Genomic DNA, 15,276 nt, shown 5'->3' with positions numbered 1-15,276 from the left:
GAATTCTTCTACGGGGAACATCAGGACATTCTCGAGATCTACTCTGGTTCACCAAAAGAGAACATTTCGGAAAATCCTCAATCTCATGCAAACTGATAGCTGTAGGGAGGCGTTTAAAAAACTGAGATTAGGCGAGACTAGGGAAGGTTGATACATGGGGAGGTTTGATACACGTTCAAATTTCCCGCCTCGGTTCTTTAAAGAAGGCGTAATTGTGTGAAGTTCCTCTATGAGTGTGGAAATAGTGTTGGTATAAATCTAACAACGATCGCTTCACGAACAAGAGTTTTTAAGCTCAAAATGTGTTTTCAACATATTCGATGTAAGAACTTGCATAACAAACGTAGGGCTTTATCTTTTTATCAACAAAAACTATCGATGTTCATTACTTCATTCTTGAAGTGCTGCAAATGCGAATGTTTACATTTGGACGATATTACTTTCAAGAAATGAATCTCGAGTTGTGAATAATAATGAACTTTTTTGATAGATGTCTGACTTTTTATGACCGATCCACTATCATGATTTTCCTTTTAACATCCCATTTTCATTTTAAATATTGTTCGAAGAGCGTTATCAAAATTTCCGAAGAGGTATGGGTCAACGATCTCGAATAAGATTGGAACATCGATTTTTTATGCTCGAATGAGCAATTTTAGTGATTCATTAGTATTTAAGAGGGCCGTTCTTCAGTTTGAGTCAGTCATAAAAAAATAAACGAGTCAGCATTTCTTGGAAATCTGTTAAAATTACAACTTGATATAATGAAAGCACTCTAGGTGAAGTAATAAAAAGGAAACGACTTCTTATTCATATCGGATCATTAAGTTGACGATGCCGCTTAATTGGCATGAATTAGAATAGAATTTATATTACACAATTTCGCAATAAAAATGCCGATGATGTATTTTCCAACTGATTGAATTCCTTCACTTTTGCTTCCGTTTGATCTATCATTCCCAATAATAAACCTTTGAAATAGTAAAATGTATTAAATCCTTTGAATTTTCACTTTTCACGTTTTAGGATAACTAGACGAGCGGCCTCTGTAATATAAAATGGCTGATTGAAAAGTCCCCGGTCAACCATAGTAAAACACATTTCTTTGGCAAAATTCGATTTCATTATTCAACATAGTTGAGATGAGAACTGATTCAAGTCAGAGGAGATCGTAGAGCCAATCAAATTCAGTATTTTCTTTTATTTCTTTCAAACTTCAATATTTCGAAACAACATCTTGATAATAATTCATTGTTGAATATTCAGCAGTTTTCATTTGTTATTAAAATTCAAAAAATTCAAGATTTGTTTCTGCCAGAATTTATTTGAAGTCGAAGCTATAAATTTGAAAATAGCACAACAAATGCTTTCAAATACACGTATATAAGTTACCACCCACATTGTAGGTAATGACATTTCTAAAACTTTCCAACGAAGAAAGAAGAAAGCTTGCCTTCTTGCCATATTTCAGGTGAATACCAAACATCTATCTATTCTCCATTTCATGGTCGCTTATGCCTACAACATATTACAGAGTCCGAAAATGGTAGCGACTACTTATAAGGAATGAGGAATTTGAATCTGCATTTGCTGTTGTTGCTATTTTTCTTTGTACACAGGGATACGTGGGAACTGTGTCAATTAAAGGTAGGAAATAAAGTTGGAAATTGTTGGATTCTGAGTTTGGTTGCTTTGTCACTGTCACAGGTGTTTCGAAGGATTCTTATAGAAATGGTTTTCTTTCATTCTTCGAGAATTTCTATGAATTTATACAATTAAGAAGATCCAAAAAGAGTATGGTTGGAATACACTGAGAGAAATTCTGATGTATAAAATCTCAATTCTCTGTGTGATGAAAATTGAACTAGCGAGTATGACATCATTTCAGGATCAAAATTCGAAAACTACAGACATTGAGACGAAAATGTTGAAGCGATCTGTTTGGGGAACGACCGCTCAAAAAAATAATGAACAAAAATAATACCGGATGGAAAAAAGGTTTTCTAAACCTATTCCTCATGGAAATATTTGTTTACAAACAGACACAACATTCACTTCTGTTTGGGGAACGATCGCTTAAAAATCCATAAAGGCAAAAATTTTCTGCCAAGTGAACTAACAGTCGCATGATGGAAATTTAGATTTTCTAATGAAAATCGTTCGAAAGTTATCCTGTTTTGACAGAACTGCTTAGACAGAAAAAACATTTACCTTAATATCATATCAGGAGTTTTGATACTCAATCAGCATAAAATTTTTAAATTTCGTTGCCAAAAATTATTTAACTTCAATTTTATGTTTTGAGTTTCATGTATAGGGTTTTTGGATTAGAAAAATAAATGCGGTCTAACAACTAATTTTGGTATGAAACTCTATATAAAAGGTGTTCCTAAATTAGAGATATGAAAGAAAATGGGAGATTCCTTGAATAATTTCAAGGAAAAAAGTCCTATTAATATGGCCCGCAAACGCTTTGTTTTCGAGATACAAGTTGTTTCTAGTCCTACCTTTTTTGTGATGATTAAACTAGTTGATAAGTATCAAAACTCAATCAATTTATCCATCACAACTCACTAATTGGATCTTTATAATAATTTTGATTCAGGATTACTAGAGAATTTTTTTTCTCGAATTCGGTATCAGATACGAAGAAACTAAAAAATATCGTATTGAACCAGAGTTTCTTTTCACAATTTTCAAAACTATTAGTGGCAATTTTTACATGTCCCCAACATGGTTAGATTACGTTGTCGGACTGTGATATATTTTCAAATCCACAATTTTACTATATCATTATGAACCGATTTAATAAACAAATTTGAATATTTGGAATCCGATATTTTTCCTAATCGTCGAATTCATAATAAACAAAATATTTATTATTTTCTGTATTTACCTGCTGAAATCTAAGGTTTGGCAATTATTGCTCTCCTAGTATCATCCGTTGTTTCACGTCGTTTGGCGCGCTTGAAGTTTGTTTTCTGAATTTCTGATATATTGTTTTTTTTTCTGTAATATCATATATGTAAACTGTAACTGAAGGAATAAAGACCTTTATTATTATTATTATATATTTAGGTATTTATTTCAATATATTTCGAGTTAATATGAAACGTTGATTCACTATGGGACATAAGAAGTGGGTTCTTTGTGAAAAAACTCGCGAATTGAGTGAAATATCGTATCACTGATATGTTTTCATTTCCGCGCACCTTATGTCAAATTTGATAGTTCATATTGGGGACAAAATATGCTCACTGAAAATGACGTATGCTCCCTCTATCTATGTTTATTACTCTGAGGAATCAATCAACCAAAAACTGAGGAGACTTTGATAAATCGCAATTCGAACATTATAAACTCAATTAAATACTTACTTTTCATGAAACTCCGGCGACTTAGTCCTAAAAGCACCTGGAGGCGACAAACTTTCCGTATCAGAGTACGGACTAGTTACAGCAGCTGGTTTCGCGTAAATCTTCTCAGGACTCCTCCTGATCGTGCTCTCGGTGAGGCTCCTCTTCAACGGATCGTACCTTCTCCTCTCATCCTTGTAGTACTCCTCGCGGATCTCACGTCTAATCTGATTGTTAGATGCACTCAAGGCACTTTGTGTAAAAATGTCATCAATGGCATCACCGCCATTTTTCTGCGAACCACCATACTTGTAATTGGAGGAAGGGGACGTAGAGGGAAAACTAGGTATCTGCTTGGTCTCGTAGGGGTACACTTGCGTCTGCACTTTCTTCAGGGTGTCACCGTTGCTCTTGTCAAAACTGGCCTTCCTAACCAAACTTGGACTGGACAACTTCTGCTGCGTTTCGTGGATCATAGTGGCCGAATTAACCCCGTAGGAGAAGGGCCTGCTGTCCTGCCTGGCGTGGTAAGGGATGGTCTTTGAGGTCTCTTCTTCGTCGTCTATAAACCGCACATTGTCGAGGTTGAACGTGTCCGAGTTTTGGTCGAGCGGTTTCAGGTCCGGTATGCTCTCGACTGTCAGCATCATGTCCGAGAGCAGCTCGTCCAATTCGCGGTGACGGTCCTCGGGGGTGAGGGGAGACGGCTGGGCGGTGAGAGGAGGACTTGAAGAGGCGGCTGTGTTGGCGTTCTGCTGGTGTCCTGCAACAGAATCGAATGGTTCGGTGAATTTCGAAGATTGAGGGGGAGGCGAGTAAAGGTGCTAATTGAATGCGGGAATTTTGTTTTGGCGCACAGGTGATCTCGGTGTCTTCCTACGTTTGTTCGAAATGGGCGTGGGAGGTTCGAAACGAGATGTTCATATCCGATTTGTGTGGTTTTTTAGGTGATTTGAATATGTTTAACGTTCTGATTTTTTTAGTAATATATTCGTCTGATTATTTATATGGCATTTTGAGTTCTATTTTGAGGTGAATTAACATATAATCAGGGAATATGTGCATTCATAAACTGTTGAGAGTTCTTCGAACCTGAAAGAAGTCTTCGAAAAGAATTATTGATGTGAATATTTCACTTCTCAATTTATATTTTCAGAATTATTTTTTTCCTATTTCAGTATCGTGATGAGTTTATTTTTTAATTATGCTGTAATGAGTTCATTACAGTATTTTTTCCAGTTATATTTTTTGTTTTGTGATTGTCTACACTGACTTCCGATCCTATCAAATTTCAAGACATTTCAATTGTCAATATAATTTGGATAAAATGAATTGATTTTCAACATTATTCGCAATTTCTGGGGGTATTTAATCGATTTCGTCAGACATAATTCACGAAATTATTAATCATTTCAAAATTCAAAACGTACGATTCGGTTATGATTATATTTCATTGTTATAATGTTGATAAAGGGTGTTTTTTTAGAGCTATAGATCTTTAAATTGCAATAAAACAACGATGGATTATTCGATTGACATGAATTTTATTTATCCGCAAGATAATCTTGTGGCATTACATTTCAAATATGATTTCAGGCATATGACCGACAAGGCTGGCTCGGATGTAGTCCAATCTGGACGTCCAATTTTCGATGACTTTTTCCAAGATTTGAGGCCGTATATCGGCAATAACACGGCGAATGTTGTCTTCCAAATGGTCAAGGGTTTGTGGCTTATGCGCATAGACCATTGACTTTACATAGCCCCACAGAAAGTAGTCTAGTGGTGTTAAATCACAAGATCTTGGAGGCCAATTCACAGGTCCAAAACGTGAAATTAGACGGTCACCAAACGTGTCTTTCAATAAATCGATTGTGGCACGAGCTGTGTGGCATGTTGCGCCGTCTTATTGGAACCACAGCTCCTGAAGTACGGACCAATGATTCCACCAGCCCATAAAGCGCACCAAACAGTCAGTTTTTCCTGATGTAACGGTGTTTCGACATACACTTGAGGATTAGCTTCACTCCAAATGCGGCAGTTTTGTTTGTTGACGTAGCCATTCAACCAGAAGTGCGCTTCATCGCTAAACAAAATAAAATGGACGTAGTGCGCGATACGTATTCCGTACAGAAGCATTATTTTCGAAATAAAATTGCACTATTTGCAAGCGTTGTTCAGGCGTGAGTCTATTCATGATGAATTGCCAAACCAAGCTGAAAATAAATCACTTGACAGCTTTTAAATCGGTCGCCATCTTGAACAGTAATGCCAACTTAAAGTTATATACCTCGAAAAAAAACACCTGTTATTTAGGTATTTATTTCAATATATTTTTAGTTCATATGAAACGTTGATTCACTATGGGACATAAGAAGTGCGTTCTTTGTGGAGAAACTCCCGAATAAAGTGAAATATCGTATCAAAGATATGTTTTCATTTCCGCGCGCCTCATGTCAAATTTGATAGTTCATGTTGGGGACAAAATTTGCTCACTGAAAATGAAATATGCTCCCTCTATCTATATTTATTACTCTGAGGTGAAATTAAACAATTTCAATGTCACAAATGACAGCTGCTCAGATAGCCTACTATAGGTAAACCCTGTCTGAATTTGTAAAACGAATTTCATACAATTTCTGGTTCGAAATAACCTCAACAACAAGTTGCCAATAACGCTCTTGGACACTTCCTAGGTTACTACGATACGGGCCAACATATTTCCATCTGCACTCACCTGAACGTAACAGCGAAACACACCACGAGCGTTTTCATCCGGAGCCGAAACTGTCGTGAAACAAATTGTTCCATTTAGTATCGCGAAAACAAAATAAAAACGTTGGGAGGGATAGAGAGAACAAAAATACCTTCAATTTTATCGTTTTTGACCCAGAGCCAGTTTTGTTTCGGGACTGAGTCATAAATCGTCAAGTGCAGGCGAATTTTACCAGCAGAATTGAAGCCGATCCCGCTCCGCAAGGTCTCGTTTTGTTTTTATTATTTGCGCGGTTTATGCCGCACTCATATCTCGGACAATATTCGAACATCTCGATAGAAGCTGTATACGGGGTGAGCCCATATAACTTCCTGTCTCAAAACGCTATGAAGATCGATTGTTTTTTGAGCGCTCGTTCCCCGAAAAGATGGCGCTATCATTTCGCATCTATAATTTTTTAATATTGAAATGAGAACTGAGGTCTAAAGCGATACTGATGACGTCACTGATGACGAAAACGTCCTCGAGTTCAAGGGTTTCCGAAGCTAGAAACTTTAAATTTTCAGTGTAGATTCAGAGTTCGAATGCCGAGTTCGTTAGAGAGCAAAATCTAACCATTGGTTTCGTAAATATGGCCGTTCGAAATTTCGTTTTCCTGATAATTTCGAAGATCCCGATGGAGAGGTAATTATAAATACTGAATAATTCCTTGGTTACAGATCCGATCGAGATGAGATTTTGACTGTATTTATATACAGGGTGAGAAAATAGTGCTCAATCGGTCGATAATTTCTGTAAATTTTGTGCTAGGGGAATGATTCACATTTTGACGGAATCGACAGCACTCATCGCATAAGCTCAAACTATTTTTGATTCTACAGGCTGGTCCGAAAGTGGTCAAAATGGCCAATTTTTATATCATACTCATAATCTTAATGATTTCGAAGTACCTCTCTTGTTATAATTTATCTGCGGTATTTTTCGACGTACACTTTTTTTCGAAAAATTTCATGGTTATGAAGGTCCAAAAAACCATAAAGTAATAAACATAGATAGAGGGAGGATACGCAATTTTTACATATCTCCAACAAGGTTGAATTACGTTTTTGGATTATGATATATTTCCAAATACACAATTTTACTATATCATTACGAATGTATATTATATTGAACGAAATATATTTTTTATTCAAGTGATTCTCAATTGAATATGCAAATTTGAATATTTGGAATCCGATATTTTTCTCAAGTGCCAAATTTATAATAAACAGAATATTTATTATTTTTTTGTGTATATCTGTTGAAATCCAAGGTTTGGCAACTTTTGCTCTCCTAGTGTCATCGGTTGTTTTACGTATTTTGGCGCGCTTGAAGTTTGTTTTCTGAATTTCTGATATATTTAGGTATTCATCTGAATATATTTTGAGACAATATGAAACGTTGATTCACGATGAGACATAAGAAGTGCGTTCTCTGTGGAGAAACTTGCGAATTGAGTGAAATATCGTATCACTGATATGTTTTCATTTCCTCGCGCCCCATGTCAAAATTGATAGATCATGTCGGGAACAAAATTTGCTTACTGAAAATGACATATGCTCCCACTATCTATTTTTATTAGTCTGAGGTACTAACAAATTGAATTACATATTCGCATGTTTCAGCAACTCCTTCCGCTGGCATTTTTTATCATTGATTAATTCAAAATGATTCCCCCAATTTTCTTTTGCTGAATTATTAGACTCACCTAATTGATAGTGTAAGAAAAAAACAAATTTTTTGAGGAAATAACAAATTTACTGTTGGACTTAAAAATGGAACTTTCTTGGAACTAAATCTTTATTCAACATAAAAAATAAATGAAATTTATAATACAAGTATTTGAATCTAAAATAGTTATTTATAATACAAGTGCAGAAGGCATTGATATTCTTCCACGAGTTCAAAATTCAAAAACGAGCCACGAAGTGGCGAGTTTTTGAATGAACGAGTGGTAGAATGAGCATTCTGTACGAGTATTATACATTATTTTCTCTAATTCATTGTATTTTTATTGAAATTAATGAAATATTTCCATAAATATCATTTAGTGATTTTTGGCTTGAAAAATGTTGGTTGGCAGAACTGATTTCTTTAAGGCAAATTGATGAATTGACAGATAAAGCCGTGGCGGAAAGTTCGGAGTACCAACATATAATAATAAAATATAACCATGAAAACTGTGCGCTTCTGATATATTCTCGCACGATTTTGTTCTACAAGATGTGGAAGAATGAACGAAGTAACCACAGAATTAGAGAAACAGTATTATTGATTTGATCTTTCACAGACTCGTTTTTACATTCAATATAAAAATATTCTAATTTCGCGGTTATGCTATTCTAAATATTTCATTTCAATTGGAATTAATTTTTTAGAATCAGCTTCTTGAAATCTAGGTGAAAAAACAAGAAAATCTGATCGGTAAAATAGGAATAATCAGAAAAGGAAGTTATATACCGCACCCTGTATATCTACCTATGTGCATGAATGGAATGACAACGAAAAGAGCTAAGGTCAATTACGAAATATTTGGGACGAAATCATCAAGGTTTCTTCTCCTCCGAAACCAGTTTGGTCATGAAGATTGGCAAGTCGATTGGCAATCGCGGGAAGAGAAGGGTACGAAAATTATGATTAGAAACGATTATACCCCTAGAGTTAGAGGTAATTTGACACTGAGACGAATTCAAGGAGATTTCATTTCCCGTTGAACAATTTTGTTCGAACATAGTGATAGAGAGAGCGAGAGAAAGATTTATCAGTCTACAGCAGATTGCAAAATATATATATATATGGAGATAATTCTTTCAGAACTCATAAAGAGAATTGTTCGTTAATTCAGTTTTGATGCATTTTTGCGATTTGTTTCATACCGAAATGAGTAGAATGATCGGAAAGTCAAAATCAATAAATAGTGTCTTAGAAACAACAATTAATGTTTAGATTAAATCTAGTCGAGACATAAGAATTGCATAGGTTGAAATGCTCTACCGAGTGAAAATAAAAAGCAAAAGCTTATACAATATGAAAGTTATCTAGCAAGGTTGAATTGGTATTGAAAAACTGAAATTTTACCTGCAGAAGATATCCCAGAGTCCATCGACACTGTCAAAGGGCTGGAAACAGCTCCCGGTGAAAGATCTGGTTTCTTAGCTACAGTTGCGTATATGCTTCCATCTAGAGGACCAAACGTGTGACCAACATCTTCTGAAAAAAAAAATAAATAAATAAAGTTTGAGAATTCTTCTATGAAAAAATTTCAAAATGGATGGTGAATTCATATTATATTGGATGTTCCGAAAGCGTATTAGATCAATCTTTTATTGCAACTCCTTTCTTCAATTGACCATTGTTCGACGAAGCATGGAACAAAATAGGGTATAGGGATGTTGTGTGTTTGCAGTAGAAAAGTGTGAAAATCACCAATTATCACCTCATTCAATAATTTCTTGGCCCGACGCACAGATGACACCTTTTTTCTCGTTAGTGCCAAGTATCAAAAGGTGGGAAAAATACTATGCAAGCAAAGAAATGACTTGATAAGTGTTATTCAGATTCTGCTCTATCGAGAACAACGGTTAAAAGTTGATATATTGACGTGGTTGAAAAACCACCGACGATGCTTAACGCTCTGGTCGCCCGAAACAGCAGCTGCTTCAGAAAACATTAAAAAAGTCCACAAAATGGTCTTGAATGATTGTAAATTGAAGTTGCGTGAGATAGCGATGGAGTTGAAGATGTCAAAAGGCAGTGTATTCATTATTTTGCGTAAACATTCATCCATGAGAAGCTTTTGCTCGAAATGGATGCCGCACTTACTAACCCCTGATCAAAAGCAATAATCGACAACGTATCGTCGATTCCGAATGTTGTTTGGAGCTGTTTAAAAGGAAAAAAAAAACGTTTTTTGCATCGATAGATCACAATGGATAGAATATGTATTCATCACCACACCCCTGAGTACAATAGAGCTTCAGCTGAGTGGGAAGCAGTTGGTGAAATACGTGAAAAGCGACCAAAGTAACAAACATCAACTAGCAAGGTTATGGCAACCGTATATTGAAACTTAATTATCCATTGACACTCTAGACTGAAGAAGAACCATCAACAGGGAATATTAAATAACGTTATTGCATCGATTGAGCGCAGAAATGAAGAGAAAACATGTTCAAATGAAAAAGAAAGAAATTCTATTTCACCAAAACAATTCTTCTTGTTACAAATCGATGAAACTAAGTTGCGCTTCCAGCTGCTTGACCACCCGACATATTCTTCCAATATGGCCCCCTTGTCTTTTCGCAGATCTCAATCTTTGTATAGAAAATATATTTAAAAGCTAGAGGACCTTTGGAGTACTTACATCATTCTTGAAAGTGACTATCTTGACGAAATTATTCTATAGTTAATTGAATACTCATTTTCAGATGGGGAATATACTAACTGACAAAGAAACTGCAACACCCAGAAAGAGCTGTTTAAATTTTAATTTTTTTTTAGTAAAACATAGATAATATTGCAAATAGTAAATGATTGAAATTTGGAAAACAGCGAAGGGTTTACAATTTTTTTAATAAATTTGTTAATAATGTGTTTGTTCACCGCGATTATCTATACACTCTCCAACAGGTCTCGGCATTGATGCAATAAGATGGTTCATTTCTTCTTGAGGGATACAATCTTAAGCTACCTGTACTTCATGTCTCAGAGCAGCCAAAATCCGTGTACACGTGCTCTAGGCATTTGAACAACTAAACATCGATTTTGGATCTCCTCGAACAGCTGGTTTGTTGTAAAATTAAAAAAAACTTGCAAGAAACGAATACAATACAGGGTGATTCACCGGGATGACCTATGGAAAACTAATCATAATTTTGAGCTGGAAATTTGCATGTTGGGGTTTGAGACAATGATATTTCTCCCTAAAATATTTTCAGATCTTTACAACTTCCGATTATACCGGAAACAGACTACTACATCCTTATTTATGGCACACCCAGTATATTATAGCATCATTAGATAGCGTTTTCGATGAAAATTTCGGCAATATGCCATACCTTGGATAAAAACTCAACGGTTCATGAGTTATTGCGATTCTAATAAAAAAAATGGTGGCGATGAGGACATTTTTTTTTAATATTTCACCAGAAATAGCTTTTCTCTAATTCTGTGGTTATTCCGTTCATTCTTCCACATCTTGTAGAACAAAATCGTGCGAGAATATATCAGAAACGCACAGTTTTCATGGTTTATTTATTATTATAAGTTGGTACTCCGAACATTCCGCCATTGTTTTATCTGTCAATTCATCAATTTGCCTTAAAGAAATCAGTTCTGCCAACCAACATTTTTCAATGCAAAAATCACTAAATGATATTTATGGAAATATTTCATTAATTTCATTAAAAATGCAATGAATTAGAGAAAATAATGTATAATACTCGTACAGAAGGCTCATTCTACCACTCGTTCATTCAAAAACTCGCCACTTCGTGGCTCGTTTTTGAATTTTGAACTCGTGGAAGAATATAATGCCTTCTACACTTGTATTATAAATAACTATTTTCAATCATACCAAAATGGCGAATGCGCCAGTTTCGAATTCATTCGAGCGAAATTTCATTTTATTTATGCATTGTGATGATGATGAGATCGTTTGCTTCAAATTCCCAAGGTTTCAGAGACATTAAATGAATGGAGTAATAATAAAGAGAAATCAAGAAGAGACAAAAAAAAATCAGATTAGATTATTTCGGTTACTATTTGGTTACCCGAAATCATTTGAACCAATAATATAGATAATTTCAAATAATTTAGGCAGGCTGTCCCCATGATATTATCTCTAGTAATAACTTATTTTCATGTGATGGCTACTGAATATAAATTCTCTGAATAAATATTTAAATCTCAAACGATCTTTTGAACTCGCGAAACTTTGAAAACTCTAAGATATATTTCATCTCGAAGTTTCCAAGATTTTCCTGTTCCGTTACTTCATTTTTTCCTTTTTTTTTAATTCCCACAGTTATTCGCGGAATTCCTCAGATCTAGAACAGCTTAATAGAGGCGTTCTCATAAGTCATCATACGTTATCTCCACTTGAACAAAGCACCTCACAACGCAATCCAGATTTGCAACTCGGAACTTCTTGTGTTCAGAAAGCACGTAGAGCGTAACTCAGGCAAATTTATGTCGGATCTCCAGTTGGCGTAGGTAGCAAGTGAAACATAGCAGATTAGAATTTCGTAACAACGTGATATCCCACGCTAGTTCATCTTGGGAGTTTTATTATTGTATTCGATTCCTTGTCCGAACGAAAAACTGGCATTCCAAAGCCATATTTGGTGGATCAAGTGCAGTTTAAGCAGATATTTACAGGATCAACCTTTGAACTGTTTTGTCAGCTCGTTGCATGATTGAAATAATTTGATGGTTGATGAGACATTCTAATTGGTCACACCTCTAGTTTCATGCTTGAAGGATTAAACGTAATTTTAATGCTCATCTTAGATAGTAATTTAGTCTATATTGGCTTCTGGCCTTGTGTTCAACGCGAAAAATCAGAACGTTATATGACAGTAATCTATGATTGATTTATGTTTCATTATCTCACAGGATGTTTCTCAATGATGCTAATATTTAAGGAAACGATTTTTGGATTCCTTTTTAGGAAAAAACTTCATATGAACGTATGTCGTAAACGTGCTAACTTTTAAAATACAGGGTGATAAAGTTTCCAAAAAAAACTTTTTTTTTTTTAATCACAATGATGCCATTGCTTGGTAAAGATTTTCACTGCCATTAAGATACATTTTCTGCTCTATAAAGAATTGTATTATTTTTCCAGTGGCGTCTGTTTGGCGAGTTTTGCATTGAATACTTTTGGAGAAAAAAATGGTTGGACGATGCTTTTTCTCAATAAGAAAATTATTTTTGAAATTCTCATTCATTTCTGAACCTATAAGATCTCTTGATCTCACTTTGTCCGGCACATGGTTTTCGGTTTGAAAATAATAAAATAGTTTTACTTCGGGGATGTGTCATGGGTGACTTTTGTACGATAGCATTTTTTTTTATCAAGAATTATTTTTAGAATTCTTAAGAATTTTTTTGAACCAATTCGAGTTCTTCATTCAGTTTAAGCTGATACACGAGCAATTTTTCTAAACAGAGAGAAAAATTGCATCGCTCGCTAGAATTTTTCATAGAGTGTTATTTGCATAAAATTTAGTATAAAATCGATTGTACCTCATTCTTGCAGGTCAAATATTACAAAAATAATTTCTCAAGAACTAGACAATAATAATTAGTTTGGAAGCCTGCATTGGTTAAATGATGTGGATAATTATATCCAAAGTTCATAGTTTGCGAGTTCCTGCGAGACAAATTATAGGGTAAGATTCATAGTAGCCTGGCGGTCAGTTTAAAGAAATATATGAATGCAATCCGGATGCTTCAATGAAATCATCCTATTCTTTTGTATTTAATAATGAGGTTGCGCTATCTATTCTGCTATATCGGACCTCTACTACTTGCGGATAATTCAGAACTCTGCAATACATATTGGTGCGTATTGATATCACTTCAGAAAAATGTTAATCAATTGTTAAGCAACCATGAAATTTTAGGAGGGACAGTAAAACTTCACTTAATAAGTCTTGGGCCTATCTGGGTCTTTAGTTGTTAGAAATTCATTCGATTCTATTTGGGAATTAATTTTGAAAATTCAATTAAAATTATCTGATATACCTAATTCCTATTTAATCAAAACTAGTTTCTTCAAATTTCTTCATTTCTTCTGACATCATATGAAAGCATGGAAATGTGGGTACCGAAGAGAATATTGCTGCTGTAGATCGAACTATTGAAGAAGTCGAATACGTCAACATAATAAAATTTGGATGTAGTGAAATGATTCGCAACATTATTCGTATATAATTTCTCTTAATTCTGGTGGTGTTGAATCGATTTCGTCAGACATTATTCACGAATTTAATGCGTAATCATAAATTATTTCAAAATTCGAAACGTACGATTCAAATTCAAATTTCGAAATCTGTCAGTTTTCGTGACAGTCACACCAACTGCCAAGATATAATACAAAAGTCACTAGGAATACTAGGATCTTTAATCTGAATTTTTCTTGAATTTCGGAAATATTTCACAAAATTTGACTGAAATAGGGAAAATATCGTTATAGAAGGCCAACACTCATGCGTTCGAAAACTCGCTCGTTTTCGAATTTCGCATTCGTGTTGAAATAGGATCCCATTCTGCAACTTGTTTTAGAATATACTATTAAGTTCTCAAGTTCTTAAAAAACACGTATTAGAAGTTTGACATCTGTTGCAATCGTTGGATAGAATATGGGCCATGAAACCAAGCTAAATATTGATCCTACCTAAGGGGAATTTTATTTGTTTTGGCAGCACTCTACTGACAAATGTGCATGGCATAATAGGACCACAACAGTCAACGTTCACAGAGCAAATCGTCAGAAATGGAAAATACAAACGACAGTTATTAATATCCACGTGTATATTACTCCATGCTTAAGGTAAGCCGCACTGAAATTATCCTGTTTGCCACATAAATTATACCTAATGGAATTCTAGTAACCTTCTCTTCCGACTAATAGTTGGATCTCGGAAACACCGTGTAAGATCACCCAGGAGAAATCGATTTGAAATATTAGAAGAACCGATTCCTTTTGTTCCTGTAGATAGGGTGAAATTTATCATTATAATATATAATAATTTTCTTTCAACACAATAAAATAACAGAAATAATATTATGCGGAAATTATATGCTGTTCGAGATGACAGCATTCTCGCTGATTGGGTCCTTGATATGCATCAAAATGATCAGGATTTTCATCGAAAAATTATATTCAATGATGAGGTTCATTTTAACCTCGGAGGCTACGTTGAAAAGCAGAATTGTCGTATTTCGAGCTCGGAAAATTAAATAATGATTGTTGAAAAGCCTTTCCATCATCGAGGTTTTTAGGATGGTGTTGCGATGGGATTTTACTATTCCCATTGGCAACTGTAACCGTGATTGAATTGCGCTACAGAGATATGATTGATGATTTTTTATGACCGAAAGTGGTAGATATTGATGTGGAGGATATTTATTTTCAACAACATTGCGCTAAGTGCAACA

General features: G+C 34.8%; 1 protein-coding gene across 21 annotated transcripts in view; it reads right to left on the bottom strand.

Moving 5' to 3' along the window:
• LOC123678523 (tensin) overlaps nucleotides 1–15,276 on the bottom strand; it is a 320,051-nt gene that overhangs the window by 26,625 nt on the left and 278,150 nt on the right. For 19 of the 21 annotated variants that reach the window (XM_045615584.1, XM_045615581.1, XM_045615569.1 and 16 more), the window contains 2 exons: nucleotides 9,190–9,321; nucleotides 3,378–4,119 (listed from right to left, as the gene is read on the bottom strand). In XM_045615584.1, the coding sequence (XP_045471540.1) occupies nucleotides 3,378–4,119; nucleotides 9,190–9,321 (874 nt within the window). The remainder of the gene's footprint in view (nucleotides 1–3,377; nucleotides 4,120–9,189; nucleotides 9,322–15,276) is intronic. The other 2 variants (XM_045615572.1, XM_045615579.1) reach the window with 1 other exon arrangement.

This window comes from Harmonia axyridis, chromosome 4 (genome assembly GCF_914767665.1).
Source record: "Harmonia axyridis chromosome 4, icHarAxyr1.1, whole genome shotgun sequence".
NCBI lineage: Eukaryota > Metazoa > Arthropoda > Insecta > Coleoptera > Coccinellidae > Harmonia > Harmonia axyridis.
This window is presented reverse-complemented; position numbering and strand designations above follow the sequence as displayed.